This window comes from Lampetra fluviatilis, chromosome 7 (assembly GCF_964198595.1).
Source record: "Lampetra fluviatilis chromosome 7, kcLamFluv1.1, whole genome shotgun sequence".
Lineage (NCBI taxonomy): Eukaryota > Metazoa > Chordata > Hyperoartia > Petromyzontiformes > Petromyzontidae > Lampetra > Lampetra fluviatilis.
In genome coordinates, this window is record NC_136281.1 from 6,632,552 (window position 1) to 6,649,669 (window position 17,118).

At 43.5% G+C, this 17,118-nt stretch overlaps 1 protein-coding gene across 1 annotated transcript; it reads left to right on the forward strand.

The window, feature by feature from the left end:
* The first annotated feature begins 8,894 nt into the window (after positions 1–8,894).
* LOC144933496 (transmembrane protein 151B-like) lies at positions 8,895–16,215 on the forward strand. The gene is made up of 2 exons (XM_078858309.1): positions 8,895–9,557; positions 13,497–16,215. The coding sequence occupies exons 1-2, from the start codon at positions 9,438–9,440 to the stop codon at positions 14,919–14,921; spliced, it is 1,545 nt and encodes a 514-aa protein (XP_078714435.1). The 5' UTR covers positions 8,895–9,437; the 3' UTR covers positions 14,922–16,215.
* The last annotated feature ends 903 nt before the right edge of the window (positions 16,216–17,118 follow it).

The window sequence follows — 17,118 nt, forward strand, 5'->3', positions numbered from 1 at the left end:
TGTCCTTCTCCAGCACCTCAGATGATCACGGTTGGCTCCGTACAGTGCGAAATAAGGTCAACATATGGCGTATACAGGTGCTGGCAAATATTTATGGATTCCAGTTTGTATATCTTGATGATAAAAGCAAATTACAGTACAGTAGGTGATTACATCATTATAAAATAAGGTTCTTGCATAATTAACTTATATTGGTCATTTAAATGTTGGTACAACTCACGTTTTACCTTCTCAGGTAAGAAGGTAGTACATACGACTTGCATGTTTCCCAGTCTGGAACGCTGTATAAACTTTGACACGATAACTCATCGCGAGATTTACAACGACGACTACTCCCTCTCCAACCCCGAGGAATTCCATAAATTGTCACAATTCTTGTCGCGATTCCATCGGAGAATCGATTTAGTTTCTGTTCTGATGACAAACGATAACAGGTAAAGGAGGACCCGTGAAATGCCTTGCTAACGCTCTGGATAACCCCCTCTAGAGAGTAATTTGGTCTACTCTTCCACTGTGGCCAGACGTCTAGTGAGAGTATCTACACGAGTGGTTCTTAACCTGGAGTGCACGCACCCCCCTGGGAGCGCGAGACATGGACAGATTTTTTTAGAAGGTAAATAATCGAAACACAAACTAAGCACGGCCACGTAAGTACAACTACTTTTTTCGGTAAAGTCACGTAGGTAAAAAATGAAATTAAAATTAATAAAAATAAAACAATAAAAATCACGACGTTTCGGAGGCAACATAAGTCTCTGTCATCAGGTGTGAAGGTCCCACCTGATGACGGAGACTTGTGTTGCCTCCGAAACGTCGTGATTTTATTGCTTTATTTTATTAATTTTAATTTCATTTTTTTACCTACGTGACTTTACCGAAAAAACGAATAGTATGAATCCTTGCAGTCACGAAAGCTTCAAATCTAGAAATACAACTACTTTGTTTCATCAAACCCTATGTGTTTGTTAACATTGTGGGGGTTTCTTTACGATTGAGAACCAAACGGGTGCAAGGCTGCAGTGAAGGTTAAGAACCAACTGGCCTACACTTTACCCACCACACAAGACCTCGATATGAAGTAACGTGCGGCGTACCCTTGTTTGATGGCTGGTGCGGATAGAGGCGAAGGTCGAGTGGAATTGATCGTTTTTTTCAATCCTCGCACCGAGAGATCGAAGTCAGAGCGTCCTCTGGATTGCAAGTCCATTGTGCTCACCCACAACACACACGGAGATCGCACAAATACATCTCAGTTACAGGTGTGCAGGGGATGTCCGAGCCATCTTCACGCGCAATCTCCGCACTTTTTGTTTCTAGATTTGAAGTTTTCGTGACTGCAAGGATTCATATTCTTTGTGTTTTTTTCGGTAAAGTCACGTAGGTAAAAAAATAATAAAATAAAAGAAATGAAAACAACTAAATTAATCTTCTTGGTTCTTTCGGTAAAGTCACGTAGAAGGGAAATAATATTTATATTTTTGTTATTTTATTATTATTTTATTATTTCCATTCTACGTGACTTTACCGAAAGAACCAAGAAGATGAATCTCTGCAGTCACGAAAGCTTTAAATCAAAACTAAATGAAATCACGACGTTTCGGAGGCAACACAAGCCTCCCTCATCAGGTGTTAAAAGGCAAATAACTAGAGCTACAGTTATTTTGCTGTGCCTTTTTACACCTGATGAGGGAGGCTTGTGTTGCCTCCGAAACGTCGTGATATAATTTAGTTGTTTTCATTTATTTTATTTTATTAATTGTTTTACCTACGTGACTTTACCGAAAAAAAACAAAGAGTATAGCTAGCACACACTAATCACACACACGGGATTACACTCGACGGGGGTCAAGGGATTAAAGGGCACAGAGATGTGGATTGGCGAACGAGGGCGGAGATGGATGGTTTAAAAGGGGCTGTGAAACGCGCATTCGGGGTTGGTTTGGAGGAACGAGTGTGGCTGTGGGTTGAAGAATAAAGAAGTGGTTAAACCAGTCTCCGACTCCTCTTCACAGGTTACAGAACATTTAGGGAAATCGCTTATCGAAGTGCTGACTGCGCCCTTTGCATATGTAATACAGCATTTAACAACGTGTACTTTCTCGACAATATTGATGCGTTTTCTGCTGCGCACATCTCCAGTAATTCTGTGCGAAATTGAAATGTTCACGCGTGCGTGCGCTCACGTGCGCTCACGTGCGTGCGTGCGCGCACGTGAGCTGTCCACATGATCAAATTCTGAAACCAACCACACGCACGCAGAGACACACAAACCCATTAGTCTGTTAAATATAGCACGAGTTCTATCGTATGTGCTGCTCGGAGCAATTATAATTGAAATTGAATTCAGTGAACTTTAGTCCAAATTAGACATCAAATAATTAGAAAGGTGACCCGGAGCACGAAGCAAATCAGCAGCGATTGTGAAAAGGAGTTTCTGGAAATAGCTCATGGGGTTGCACCCACGTGTCGTTCCCACGTCGGGGAATTTATGAGCAAACATTGCTGCAGATGGCCGTGGTGGCATCAGCTTGTGTTACGTTCACAAGTGGCGGAGTGTCAGCCAAGGAATGGGCTGATTAAACCAGCTCGCGTGTGCGCGCCACGTGGATTGTCACGTCGCAAATAAAACCGTGAGATGATGACGGCTTGTGAGAGGCATTCATCCAGCAGTGGATTTAGCATGGCTGATTAATGTACGTTGAACTTCTTTCGCACAGTACGTAGCCAACCGTGCTAATCGCAGCTGCACATACACAACTGTGCAATGTATTTGACGGCCACAATAACAACGATGTTGAGAGTACGCACTAGAGACTCGAGTTCGTAGGGGATAAAGAGAGAAGGCTAAAGAAGCAAAGACAGTGGAAGATGTGGTGAGACGTAATAAAAATAACTCGGAGGCCACTTTTGGACAATAACAACCAAAGGGGAATGAAGGAATGGAAGAGAATGGGGGAGACCCTTGCCCAACACACCGACACCAACGATAACAACAACAGTACGTACGGTAACATCACTACCAAAAGCCATGCAAAGCCGCACACTGACCCGTATGACAGTGAATGCGTAAGAACACATTTTTGTCGGAAACCTTGAGCGTTATGGGTTGGTTTTTTGTTGTTGCTAACATTGATTTTGATATAAATTAGCGAGGGCTTTCTGTTAAAGCCAAGCGTGACTTTCGTTAGGCAACGACTGGGCCAATGCGTGCTTTAGCTCGCTCGTCCCATTTTACTGTCATCATTTCGCGAGTCCCATCTTGCCAGTCACAGTTGAAATTGAGCCAAAAGCAAATGCAACGTTTGGCAGCTGCAATTACTACCGGGCAGGCTGTGTGTGTGCGTGGAATTCCAATGAGAGGCCAGTAATTCCCGCATGTACTTATCTACGCAATTATTCAATACCGTATTGTAAAATGTTATATACAGTAGGGTTGGAATGTATATCTGCCATAAAACTGAACTAAATATGTTTTGGGTACTGTGTTCACAGTGGTGCACAAGCACAAATAAGAAACCTCAAGACATTTCGTCACTAACATAGCCTTAAAAGGAAACATATTTATACATAAGTGGAGACGTTTCTGGAAATTGCCATTTTTCATACCAGAGAGATAATCTCTTAACATCAGCTGATAATAAACTTAGATGAGTCCGCTTCATTGCCACTCTTTACACTGCCACGTTTAATGTGGATTTTTGCATTACCAAAATGGAGTTTTGGGCTAAGCAAGGTTTTTGCAGCGTGGAAATGTCTGTGTGTGTGAACATCTTCATCAAACACTCCCCATATTCACCGAGACATTGTCGCCACCATAATCCCGAACAGATTACCGCTCATAATCGAGCATTACGGCTTTTTATTGTATCGATAGGCGTGCGGTCACATTTTAACGGCGCCCAGTTACACATACGCAAATAAGCGCTAGGGGAGGTGATTTCTGGTAATTGCATTGTTAGAAAGGGATACGGCACGAATCGGAGAGATTGCAACTTCGAGATGTCGCGTTAAATGGCAAGGCGAATGGGCTTGTGCAAGACAACACCGCAGGAAGGGAACGGCCTCGAAGACGGCCCACTGCAGTGAGATGAGTTCATGTGCAGAAGGGACATTGATTGTTGCATCGCAAGACTGCATTGGCTTGTGGAGGCCTTCATCTAGCAACGGATAGAGAATGGCCAATGCTGATGCGTCACAAAACTAAGATGTACATAGCCCACTGAAGGCATAATAATGTAAACTTCACACTGATGAATGTGCATTTGTTACCTGGCATGTCGTGTTAAATTGAACATCGTAATTGATTACTGTTCAACCCTGCATTTGCGTTGCGCGTACGACAATAAGTTATATACGACGTATGCAAATATTTCTAAATTGCATGCCAATCTTACATATAGGTTCGTGCAGTACAAAGGTTCCAACGATGCCTTTAAAAACTCCCAATACAAACGAGACTAAACAATACTACTGTATTTATTAAATAGAATTGCGACAATAAATCTTCATCATTCCTCAAATTGCTGGCAGTGTGAATTATGACTTGCCTTTTTATTAGTAAATTTCCAATATTGACTGTCACAGCTACTGACAGCAATGCATTGCTATTATAACGTGTGTGAGATGCATCATCTTGGGGTTTCTGCAGGAAACGTGTCATGAGTTGTTCATACCCTTTGAAGCTTTAGATCGGAGAAAATTACTAAGATAATGAGTCAATAATGTCTGTTTGTGTGTCCCGCGCATGACGTCACTCCACATGCCGCACCCCCCCCCCCCTTCATTAATATTCATGAGCGGGTGGATTTTTACACTCACGCAAAAGGTCGAGCGGAAATATTTTTTTTCGCAAATTCTCTTTAAGTTATACGTTTCTTTATTGAAAGTGAATCTAATAAATAATTATACGCAGCAACAAAATGGATTTGGTGTCTTTATTTATTTCTTCAGCACTTGAGACAAAAGGTCAGTCTAATTTATGCTTCGACATTATGGTAAAATAGACATTTCTCGATGATTTTCCAGATATTGTATCGATTTCCAATTTATTTCAACCCCAGCGACTGAAAGCAGAAGAGAATAAAGTATCAGAGCAGTGAATTTGAACAAATTGAAGGTCATCATGGGACCTCCTTTGCCAGTGCCAAAATGTGAGAATATGTTTTTTCCTTTTTTCTGGCAACAAAACAGGTGTTAAGATATTAAAACACCAAACTTAAACCTTATACAAGAAATCATGTCTGCATTAATCATGATTCCTTGTAAAAGGTTTCAGTTTGGTGTTTTAACATCTTAACACCTGTTTTGTTGCCAGAAAAAAGGGGAAAACCTACTGTCATATTTTGGTACTGGCAAAGGAGGTCCCATGATGTAGCTGCTCACCCCGAGCGCTCCTTACTCAAATCAAGATTACTCTGATAGTGCGTTGTCTTTGTGTAGTACGTCTTTTGGTGTCCTCCGGTCTAACACCCTTTTGAGACTAGGCTCCAAAGAAAGCTGTCGCTGGTGTGGACCAATCAGTTTCAAAGACAATGCATATATTATCAGAGTATTTTTTTGTTTGCATTCTGACCACAAGTAGTGTGGTTAATGCAGACATGATTCCTTGTAAAAGGTTTAAGTTTGGTGTTTTAACATCCTAACACCTGTTTTGTTGCCAGAAAAAGGGGGAAACCCTATTCTTAAATTGAGGGTCAATTATATACAGTGATACAATGACATGAAGTGAGGTGTTTTATGACATAATTTTGTGCAAGAATCACTGTCATTAATACAGCACTACAGTGAACTGCAGTGAAGTGTTTGATGACATACTTTCGTGCAAGATTCACTGACATTAAATTTACACAAGATACAATTATACTCTGCTCATTTTTTTCGTATATATTACAGCTTCCGTACTAGGACGGGCAAAGAAGCTATTAAAATGTAATGTGCTGCACTTTTTTTTTGCATGGGTACTAACCAGGGTTAATGTACCTATGAAATGACTAGTGTTTCATATCGTGCCAATCCTATATGCTGAGGTGTCTCTGAGTGCTTTATATCTCACTTCTCATCTCGACATATTTGAAAGAACACCCCCAGTGTCAGCTGTCCCTGTGCAGCACAAGGTGACTCAGAACTTGGCCTGCAAACGGGCATTAGTCTTCCAGTAGGGGGCGGTGATTGCTTTGTGTAGTCCTAGTGGCGTCATTGATAGCCAAAATATGAAACGTTATTCATGTTTTCTCATTGATGTTGTACCAGCAGCATGTATGCGTTATATCTATGTCAAACTTATTTCGCATTGTACATAGCCAACCGTGCTCATCGTAGGTACAGGGAATGACAACAATCTAAACACAAAAAGCAGTTATAAAGAAATTAGTTTTCAATCTATAAAGTGCACAAGCTAGAGTGGCTTCCTAATATCGGAAGGAAGAGCGTTCCAGATGGCCGCAGAAGCGCATCTGAAAGCAAGCGATGCGTTAAGCCTCATCAACGTTTTTTTCAGATGATTTAAATATATATAATTTACTTTTAACTATGTTATTGTACACATGTGTAGGTATTAATGATATACAACAATAAAAATTGCAATACACTTCACTGCTATTACAGAAATACTTAATGATAGACATTATTAAACCATATTTCACATTTTAATTCTTTTCAGTTTACTCGGTTTGCATATTAAATTAGTGCACGCAAATCTAAGGTTGCTTTTGGCTGTATGGACGACCAACTGTGTGGTTATGTTGCTGAGATCATGTTTGATGCTGTCTCAAGAACCAGATTAATAAGAACCACATTGCCTTTGATTAATTTACAAGCCCTATGTGACGACAAACACCAGCATGTTATTGGCTACAAGCCCCAACAATGTATCTAATCAGTATGAGGTCTATAATCTAAAGTGACATAATCTATACGTAATGCTTGTGTGTCAGTTGTGATATCAAGGAAATGCTGAGATTAAAAAGTACATTTTGTTGGTTTTCATCACCACTTTATATAATTTACACATGTGAGTTGTATATGGTGATGGTAAACACATCACCTTTCTGAGAAAATAATCTGTGTCATTTGAAGTATAAACTAAACTCGTGTTATTTGGTATGTGGGGAGCTATGCGATGTGTTGGAAGGAGAAGATGCATGCAACCAGGGGCGCAATTTCCTATTTCGCCGGGGGTCAGTATGCAAGATGCGACTGTGCCCCCCCCCCCTTTCATTCTCCCGACTCACTTTTAGTGAAATAGCCACGTTTTTTGTTTTTACCCGTATACAATAATATGTAGGCTATAACTCTCTCTATATATTATTATAGTTGGACCGTGTATTGGGTTAAGAGGAAGACAGTCTCAGAGTGACAGTGTTAATAAAAAAAGATTTAAAGGGACAATACTCACAATTAAGTTATCATGCGTCTTGCTTTCATGCCGGCCCATCGGTCTAGAACAGTGGCTCTTAACCTTTACTGCAACCTCGCACCCCTTTGGTTCCCAATCGTTAAACGAATGTTTAATGTTAGTAAATACATAGGGATTGATGAAACAACGTAGTTGTACTTACGTGCTCGTGCTTAATTTGTGTTTCGATGATTTACCTTCTAGAACAACCTGCCCATGTCTTGCACCTCCAGCAAGGACATCTTGCACCCCCAGGGGGTGCAGCGTGCACCCCAGGTCAAGAGAACCACTCGTCGAGGATTTCCTCAAAGGCGGTGGATTTCGCAACTTCATGCTGCCGTATTGATATGACAGCCAGATGCGTTAGTCGGGCTTGGTCCATGGTAGACCGCAGGTATTTTTAAATGAATACATAAAAAAACTCTTTACATTTTTACTTGTTTAGTTGTTGATTCTGGACCCCATTGTTGCCGATTGGTCCCCAATGCGTTGCCAAAACGCTGCCACATACCCCTCCCCTCAACCATAGTTGCCCCCTGCATGCAACCCCCCGTTGTACTTGGACATCCCAGCAATCCTCCTGCGGATAGACAAGGCAAAGGCGCAAACCCCGCGACTTCCTTCACCATAGGGAGCTCTGCAGAAGACACTGTATTTATGAGATATTTGGCATACTCTTCCACGGTGATCGGGCGTCTTGGCATCGACGGGAGCACCCACAATTGATGGGCGCACATAATCGGGGCTTTGAAAGCGACGTGTCCATTGTTTCAGCTGCCGGTCCGGGAGATCGAACCGGCAATCTCCGCTGACCCTCCACAAGTTTACCTTTTGAGATTTCTCGGCAGACAAACTGGCTTCCACTCCACGATTAAGAACTTCAGCCCCTTCATATGACACAATCCTTAGGTATGCATCTAATTGTGCTGGGGTAACCTACTGCACATAACCTATTACTACACACCCGCCACGACTGGACATCTGTGAAAAAGAGCTTTATAGCTCATAGGATTCCTCCAGTATAAATAAATATTCTGATTCTGATCACGGACGGTGGAATACCACCTACAGCTCTCGTGTGCAATTACGTTGAATTTCTTTCGCACCGTACGTAGCCAACCGTGCTCATCGGATGTGCGGGGTCGAGAAAGTAAGCGCGTGAACACACACGCGTAGCATATAAATGTTCTTTATCCCTTTTCGCTTGGCGGTGCTTACAACACAGTTGACCCACGCCTCTCTTCATTCATGGGATTTCCAAACAACAACAACAACATGAAACGCGCACAACCGCCGCAGCAGTCAGCTGTTGGGGGATAATCTATGGGTACGATTGCTCCGGGCTATGAGACCGATGTGTAGATGAGATGACGTCACTGTGAAAACCACTGGTGGGGGGGGGGGCGAGTAACGGTGGGGTTCTGGCATAGTTGGGGGGGGGGTGGTAGAGCGGTTGAGGGAGGGGGGGTGTGAGGTGCGTGGGGGGGGGGGCTTGCGAGACAGGGGTAGCATGAGCACAAGATGAATATGCGGCTGACTGGAGGGCGTGCGTGCGTGTGCGCAGCAAGCAGCTCGCCTCCAGTGACCACGAGACCCAGGCAGCAGCAACAGCATCAGCACAAAATGCATTAGCAGGAGCAGCGTAATCACTGCCACCACCGGCGTTTTCATCACACCATTAGCAGCAGCAGCAGCAGCAACAACATCCGTGAAAAATGTAACGAGGATCAGCATCATCATTGCTACCAGCTTCATCAACAGCATCAGTTGCAAACTGCGTTAGCCGGAGCAGTATAATCACTGCTACCAGCTCCATCACCAACCATCACGAGCATCATCAATCAGCAGCAGCAGCACCAGCAGTATCATTCGCACCAGCACCAGCAGCATCAGCATCAGCAGCAGCTTGGGCTGCCCGTGATGTGTCAGCAGGCTGCCCGTCTGCAGGCGCGGGCTGGCTCGGGGCGGGGTGGTGCGGGAGCGGCCCCAGCTCGTCGCGGCACCAGCAGCTGCTGGTGCTGGTGGTGGTGCAATCAGCACCGCCATGGTGTCTCACGGCGCAGGGGGCAGCAGGAGCGAGGAGGCGGTCACCCCGGTGGCAAGCGAGGGGGCAGCGACCCCGGGCTTGGAGGCTGTGCCACGCTGCGAATGGATGCGGGGAGAGGTGAGGCAGCCAGCCAGCCAGCCTCTCGGGGGTTTAAACCCCCTACTTTGCACTGTTGTCTGAACACAGTTTAGACACTGTTTGTGGATTTCGTATTCATCGGTTCGTCGTCATCATTCATCATCGGCCATGATCAATCCACTGCTTGATTAAGGCATCTCCACACTGGTTTTTTTTCATGCGTGATGGCCATACATAATAAACGCACACCAATTCCCACGCCAATGCTGTATTTAGTAGTCGTAAGAGTATATAGTTTAGAAATGTTTGCACGTAATATCATCGTCAGCCATGGTCAATCCGCTGCTGGATGAAGGCATCCCCACGCCCTCGCCATCTCTCACAACCCTGCGATGTCACAATCCACCTTGCACCACCTGCACCCGAGCTGGTTTCATTCGCTCCATCTCTCTTCGCTGGACGTCCTCTCTAACTCGTTCCATTCCCTTGGCTGCAGCTGCTCCATTATAGTTATCGAAACTCAAAACATCTACGCAAGAAATCGTCGTCATTCTTGGCCATCGGTCATCATCCCCTACAGCGACGTGTCCTGCTCAAGGATGTTGCATAATTGTGTATGTTCTCTGATCCACGTGTTTTTATCTCGGTGTAATTCCGAGTATGCACCTCTTTTAAGCTTCTTTGCACGCCTTCCAGTTTTTGTTCCATCTTCTCCGATCCACGTGTGTCTCGATACAGCGTATGGACGTGTGTGTAGTTAATGATTATACATCCCGTATATTCACGTCCGTATGCATTCCATTTTTTTGCCTTGCAGCAATTACATTTGCATTGACCTAGGAGAAAATCTTCCAATAAGAGCGCAATGGGTTATATATTCAGATAGGCAATATATCATCATTACCATCTTTATAACAAGATGATAAACCGTTGAGTGTAAGTTCTCCCTTTATAAGAAGAAGCAACATCTACAGCACGATGTTGTGAATTATTGTATGGTCATCATCATCATCATCTGCTATGGTCAATCCACTGCTGGATGAAGGCCTCCATGTCCCACGATGTGTATAATCCGCCGAGTACCTGCATGCGAACTATATACTTGTGCATGGCAATACGAATTGATTGTATCTCCCCACCTCCTTGGTATATGTTCTATAGGATGCTTTCCATTCCGTTGTAAATCAAATGAATACATCTTAATCTCGTAACTGTTAAACGTGTTAATGTCACCGGGACCAAGCTCATGTACCGTCATGTATAATTTGTAAAGGCGAAAATAAAAATGGAATATTTCTACAAAGTTAACCACATTATTTAATTTGTACGCAATGTGGGAAGGCTAAAACATGCACTGCATAAATAAACAATGGTTTTATTTCGGCGAAAACAAAGCAACATATGGACATGTTTCCATTCACAAATTATTCCAAGAAGCTTTTAACTATATCTTCCATGTGAATGGATTATCTGATTGCAGTTTTTTTTTACACTTGTTTGCAGCACTGCTTATGTTTAAATAAGATACGTTATGCGGTGTATCCTGACAAGATTAAGTCGCGGCGACACCACCGGTGAAAGGAATCTGTTGTGGATAATTCGAGGGATTTTATTTTCCTCCACAAAGACGCGAGGCACCACTTTGTTCATGGGCTGTTTCCGGAGTGATCGGCTTTGTGTTCCCGTGCGTTTCTCATTCGTGATGGATATGCTTTGAGTGGGTGGGGGGGACCACACAACACTTCTCATACTGATGCTGCAGAATAGGTGTAGTTACAAAACACATTTACACATTACGTTGTAATGTTACACCTCTCAAAATGCGACATGCGACCATGGTTAATGATGACGATGAAGAAGATTGCAAACCGGTTGCAAAAAAATGCGCCCTATAACGTTACCCGCGACTAAAAGCTGCAATTACACAGATGAACATTTTCAAGTGCATTTTCATATACACAAGTATTGTAATCATAACTAACGGCAATGCGATGCGGATAGCCGGGGAGAGCGCAATAAGTTATAGATGCACCATGCGTGCGTGTGTGTGGTAATTACGTTAAGTAGACAATTTGTTTGAATGAACCACCGTATTTAATAATTAATGTGATCTAATCAATTAAGCCAGCTTCAATTGTTTTTCGATGCATGGTTAAATTGGCTTACAATTGGCTCCTGTGAAACAAAACCCACCCATGAGGAAGCGTGTTTGATGTTGGCACTGTGCAAAAAGTGGCACATGGTGCCATTACTTGCGTGGCTTGTGTAATGCTGTTTGCTGCCTTATTGTTGACCTGCACGCACGTGGTAGATTTTTAAGGTACGTTTCAAACACGGCCTTTTCAATAAGTCGATCTGATGTGACATGCATTTACGAGGTGTGTTAAGAATCAGCATGCCACGGATGCTGTATGAGATGTGCCACTTCTCTATATAAGACTTGTGCCACATATACTATATGTTGGTTTTCATTATCAGTTTTTATTTGAGCGCAAGTTAATTATTCGGTTTACTCTTGGGCCTTTTAAACGCGTGGTCCATTTAACAATCTGCATCTGGCGCATCAATGTTACGTCTTGTAATTATAAAGTGACCATTCCGACCACTCATTGGATTTTATGATCACAGTGCGGGCTGTTTATCCATGATTGCATGAGCAGTACTTATCGTTATGTGTTCATATACTCAAGTATTTATTGCAATCCAGTCTCTCGGAAAGAGATTTAGACACAATATACAGGCAATATATTGCCCGACACTATTATGAAACAATACCCGATAATTTGGAATAGTATTGTTTTAAATATTTGAAACATAATTCCATACAACACATGTGATACAGAATTATTCTGAATACTAAGTGCAGAAGATACACTTATTAAATAACACTGGAAATTCAGTTTGGTTGGCTTAAATTCCAAATGAATGTCGTTATGCAGCCTGCATTTATCTCGATAATATTAAAAACACCTATTTTAAACCAATTTTAAGAACACGGCATATGCATATTATGAGGACACTTGCAAGTATTCGCATGGTCATTTAAAATTGAGGTGATGTGATTGCCAAACGGATCCCATTTAAGATTCAATCTTTTTTTCTTAATGGGAGACCTGTGCCAAATAAATGAAGGGAAAAGATTTAATCATCAATATTTAAATAACATCTTTCAAAGTTAATTACTGAGCGCAATTTTTGGTAGAAGAAAAGCAACTATAATAGTGCAAATTATAAACACAGTAATGTCAAGTGGAGCTACAAAAATATGTTGAAACATTTATGTAATGTTAAATAGTAAATGTTTGTAAATTATAAAACAAAAACACTTCATATTGCAATAACAACTGTTAATTGTAATAATACATTATTTAGAAAATGCTTTAGCTGCCTGCACTAACAGCCTCGAGCAGTTTTACATCCATAATTTTCAACTTGAGATTAAATCTGTGAATTGGCGTTTTTACCAGTAAATGTTGATAAAGACAATGAACATTTAACAACATTCCGTGATATTAAAGCATCAGATGCAACACCTTTTAAGCAATATCCTGAATTTACATTTTGGAATGTTGTAGAACATTTTTCATCTCACATCTTAGATCGCTTGCTTTGGTTTCCCTGTATTTTAAATATACAACTTTACATACCTCTATTAATATTCTACATGAGTGTATTCTTTTCGTCCAATCCTTACTGAAACCGATACATAGATCTGGTCTATATATTTTTTTAAATCATGCTGTCAAGGGCTAGAGAGCTGTCGCAGGCTATTGGCATATAAAATAGCTCGTTTTAAATGATACATTTACATCATGTACATTTCCACTGTTACAAGAACAACATTATACGACTCTGTTGTAATTCACACGTGAAAGCTTTGAACGTTTACGAATGTGGATACTACTGCTGTTATGCATTCTGCCATTCGTCAAAGCCCTAATTCAATTTGTGCCCATATCTGCATTGGTGACGATACAGCAGCGCCCGGTGCAGCCTTCGCTGGGTGCCTCTCTGTGCCGAGAGAGCAACTGGAAGTGCTTGGTGCTCACCATGCTGATGTACGGCTGCCTGGGCGCCTTGACGTGGTGCGACCTCACCACCGTCACCCGGCTTGCCTTTGACCAGGCGCACACAGGCAAGACCATGGTCTACCACGAGAGCCCATGCGCCAACGGCTACGTGTACATTCCGCTGGCCTTTCTCGGCATGCTTTACGTGGTGTACCTCTTCGAGTGCTGGCACTGCCAGACTCAGAGCCAGCGGCAATACAAGGTGGACGTGAGCGGAGCCTACGAGCGCATCCGCCGCCTGCAAGAGGCGAAGCCCTGCCTCTGGTGGCAGGCGGTGAGCTACCACTACGTGCGGCGCACCCGCCAGGTGACGCGCTACCGCAACGGGGAGGCGTACACGAGCACGCAGATGTACCAGGAGAGGGTGACCACGCGCGTCTCCGAGGCCGAGTTCGACTTCTCGCACTGCGGCGTGCGGGACGTCTCCAAAGATATCTACGGGCTGGAAAAATTCCCGGTCACGAGGCTTCACTTCACGCGCTGCTTCAGCTTCGCCAACCCGGAGTCGGAGAATGCGTACCTGAACCAGCGTGCCCGCTTCTTCCGCGAGAACGAGGGCCAGGACGACTACATGGAGGCCAGGGAAGGCATGCACCTCAAGAACGTGGAGTTCAAAGAGTTTGTGATCGCCTTTGCCGACCCAGACAAGCTGCCTTGGTACGTCTCCCGGCCTGTCTTCTGGGCAGCCGCCCTGCTGCTGCTGTCGTGGCCGCTGCGCGTGTGGATGGAGTACCGGACTGCCTTCGTGCACTACCACATCGAGAAGCTTTTCGGCCTGGATTATAGCTCTCCGCCCGCCGAGGCCACCACCTATCTGCGCCTGCCACGCATCAGCACAATGGACAGCGCTGACCTCGAGTGGCACATCCGCAGCAACCGGCAGCTCGTGCCCAGCTACTCAGAGGCCGTGCTCATGGACATGACGGAGCCGACGGCCTACGCCGCCAACTGCTCTTCGTGCACGCCGAGCAGCCAGGCGCGCTCCTGCGAGGGGTGCCGCAGGGCCATGAGCAGCTCTTCCATCTTCTCCCGCTGCGGCTCTGGACTTTCGTTGCGGGACAGCCGGCGCTCATCCCTGCGGCGTGCCCTGCGAGGTTCCCGGCCAAACTTCCTTTCGCGCAGCGCGAGCAGCCGCGCGCAGCTGGGTGAGGACACCAGCTGCAGGACGTCCCGTTGCCTCTCGCAGCAGATTTCCCTGCAGGAGGACCCGCCGTCGTACCAGGACGCGATGCTCTTTCCCGTCGTGAGCCTCAGCGGAGCCACCGAGAGGCGGGCGTGGGTGGACGGGTCGCACCACCCACGCAGGAACGCGTGCGTCGAGACGTTCCTGTGAACTTGTCTTTGCCAAAGCAGCGTTCACTTGGAGCCTTTGTGTTATAGTACATGTTGACGTCGGACATATGGAGGGACCGTATAAGGTGGCTTATTATGCTGTCAACGAATTTGCTCGATAATAGAGGGGTTTGCACTGCCTTATTCATTGAATTGGTGGTAAAGTTGGGTACACGTGAAAGATTAGGGTTAAGGAGCAAGATAATGCTGACTGAGCAGCTTTACTTTGGAGTTAAGAGGGTTAAGGTTGTTCACCAATAATAGGCTGGTGGCGATAATAATACAATTATGGCTCCCTTACGAATATAAGACAGGGGCACAATGTGTAGAATGGTTTGAAGTCTAACCCTTTATCTTTCATAAATGGTACCATGAAAAATAATCATAGGGTTTCCCCTTGCTGGCAATACAACAGGTGTTAAGATGTTCAAACACCAAATAGATAAATTTTGCAATGAATCAAGTCTGTGGTGAACATGCAAACATGCTCTTATAATACAATATATGCATTGTCTTTGAAACTGAATAAGCCCACACCAGAGACATCCTTCTTTATGGCATTGTCTCACCAGTGGTAGACCAGAGAACGCCAAAAGGTGAACGATACAAAGACAATGCACGTATCAGAGGATTTATAACTCGGGGTGAGAAGCTATATCATCATGGGATATAGCAAAAAGGTCAACTGAAACGGTACCATTTTGCTATGCAAAAAGTTGTATAGCTTTTCAGTTATTATTTCACTATTTTGTATTAATTGTATGTATTGCATATGTAGACATGCAAGGATACTTGCATGGTGAAATGCGTGGAAAGTAATCTTGCATGTCCATCAATTAAATGGTGAAATGGACCACATTGCGGTTGCTGCTGTTAATTAAAATTTAGAATTTAGTCCGAGTGGTCGTGAACGTGTCGAATTATTGACACATCGACCGATTGAAATACAATTTCAGATTTTGCTTCGAAAGAACTGCTTGTTTTGGAATGCTGTTAACTGCAGTTTATAATCAACTGCTAGATTTCTGATTTGTTTTTAAGAACTGTAAACATAGACCTTTTAAAATTTTAGAATAAGTTCAACTGTGAATACCAGTTGCTGCTATAGGTTGGCGTGTGTTTTGTGTGTTCTATATAGAGTACATTGACATTTAGGCAGAGACGCACCTCCAGTCATGGGCGACGTGTGATCTGTAGCCCTTCGTGTTATTTATTCCCTTGGATGTGCTGCAGATGAATCGGTTTTTCATGACGACATTCGTTTTGAATAAAGTTTGCGTTTTGTTTAAAGCTACTTACAATGGAATTGCGTAATCATTTTCAACGTAAGACTTAATTTAACGTTGTGATTGTATAGATTGTATAGCTTGTACAAGCGACGCTCTGATTATAGATGAGCTGTATGGTGGTGTGCTTATAATGTAGCTGGAGAGGGGTGATTACCTACAATCAGTCCCTCGTGCAAAGTGTGAACATCAGCTCTGGGGAGACAAAAGTGGCCGAGTGTCGTGAAAGCCTTAAACAATCATCGCTAGCGAAAAACAACTCGTTGCAACAGCTTAGCCAAAGAAGAGGAATTTGTGTGTATCAATTTAAAGTGAATGTACACCAGGCTGAAAATAATAATAGCGCGTAACAATATACTAAAAACTGTACTGTCTTTGCCAAAATAGGTTGCTTGTGTAATAGTTTATGATTTTAAATATAAGCGAAGCCATAAAACAACCCAAACTGACATGACATTCAGCCATATGTAATTTTTTACAACAATACGGCTAGGTTGCTATGTTGCGTAACGATGTAAATAATATCTATGGGATACATTGGGTGGGGGGGGTTGTTGCTCAGGCCTCATTTGTAAAATGCTATGGTCGCAAATATCACGAAAGGACGAGTCTCTTTTTCAAGCCGTTTCAAAGTTAAAATCATGCTTGCCATATGATGTTGTGGTCCATCTTTTTGTCAAAAAATATCAACTGCACACTAGCCATTCTCGATACCGTGTGGCATGTGGCTTTGCCCATAATTAAATAACGGTGCGCTAATTGACTGATATTTAAACACCACAGAGGCCAAATAGCGTTGGGGAATGACTATGCATGCCATAGGGTATTTACATGATCCTCGTGCTCATTGGATTCAAACCTAATCTGTACCAAGCGTTTTAAACACTGGGTAATTATTATAATTGGTCATAT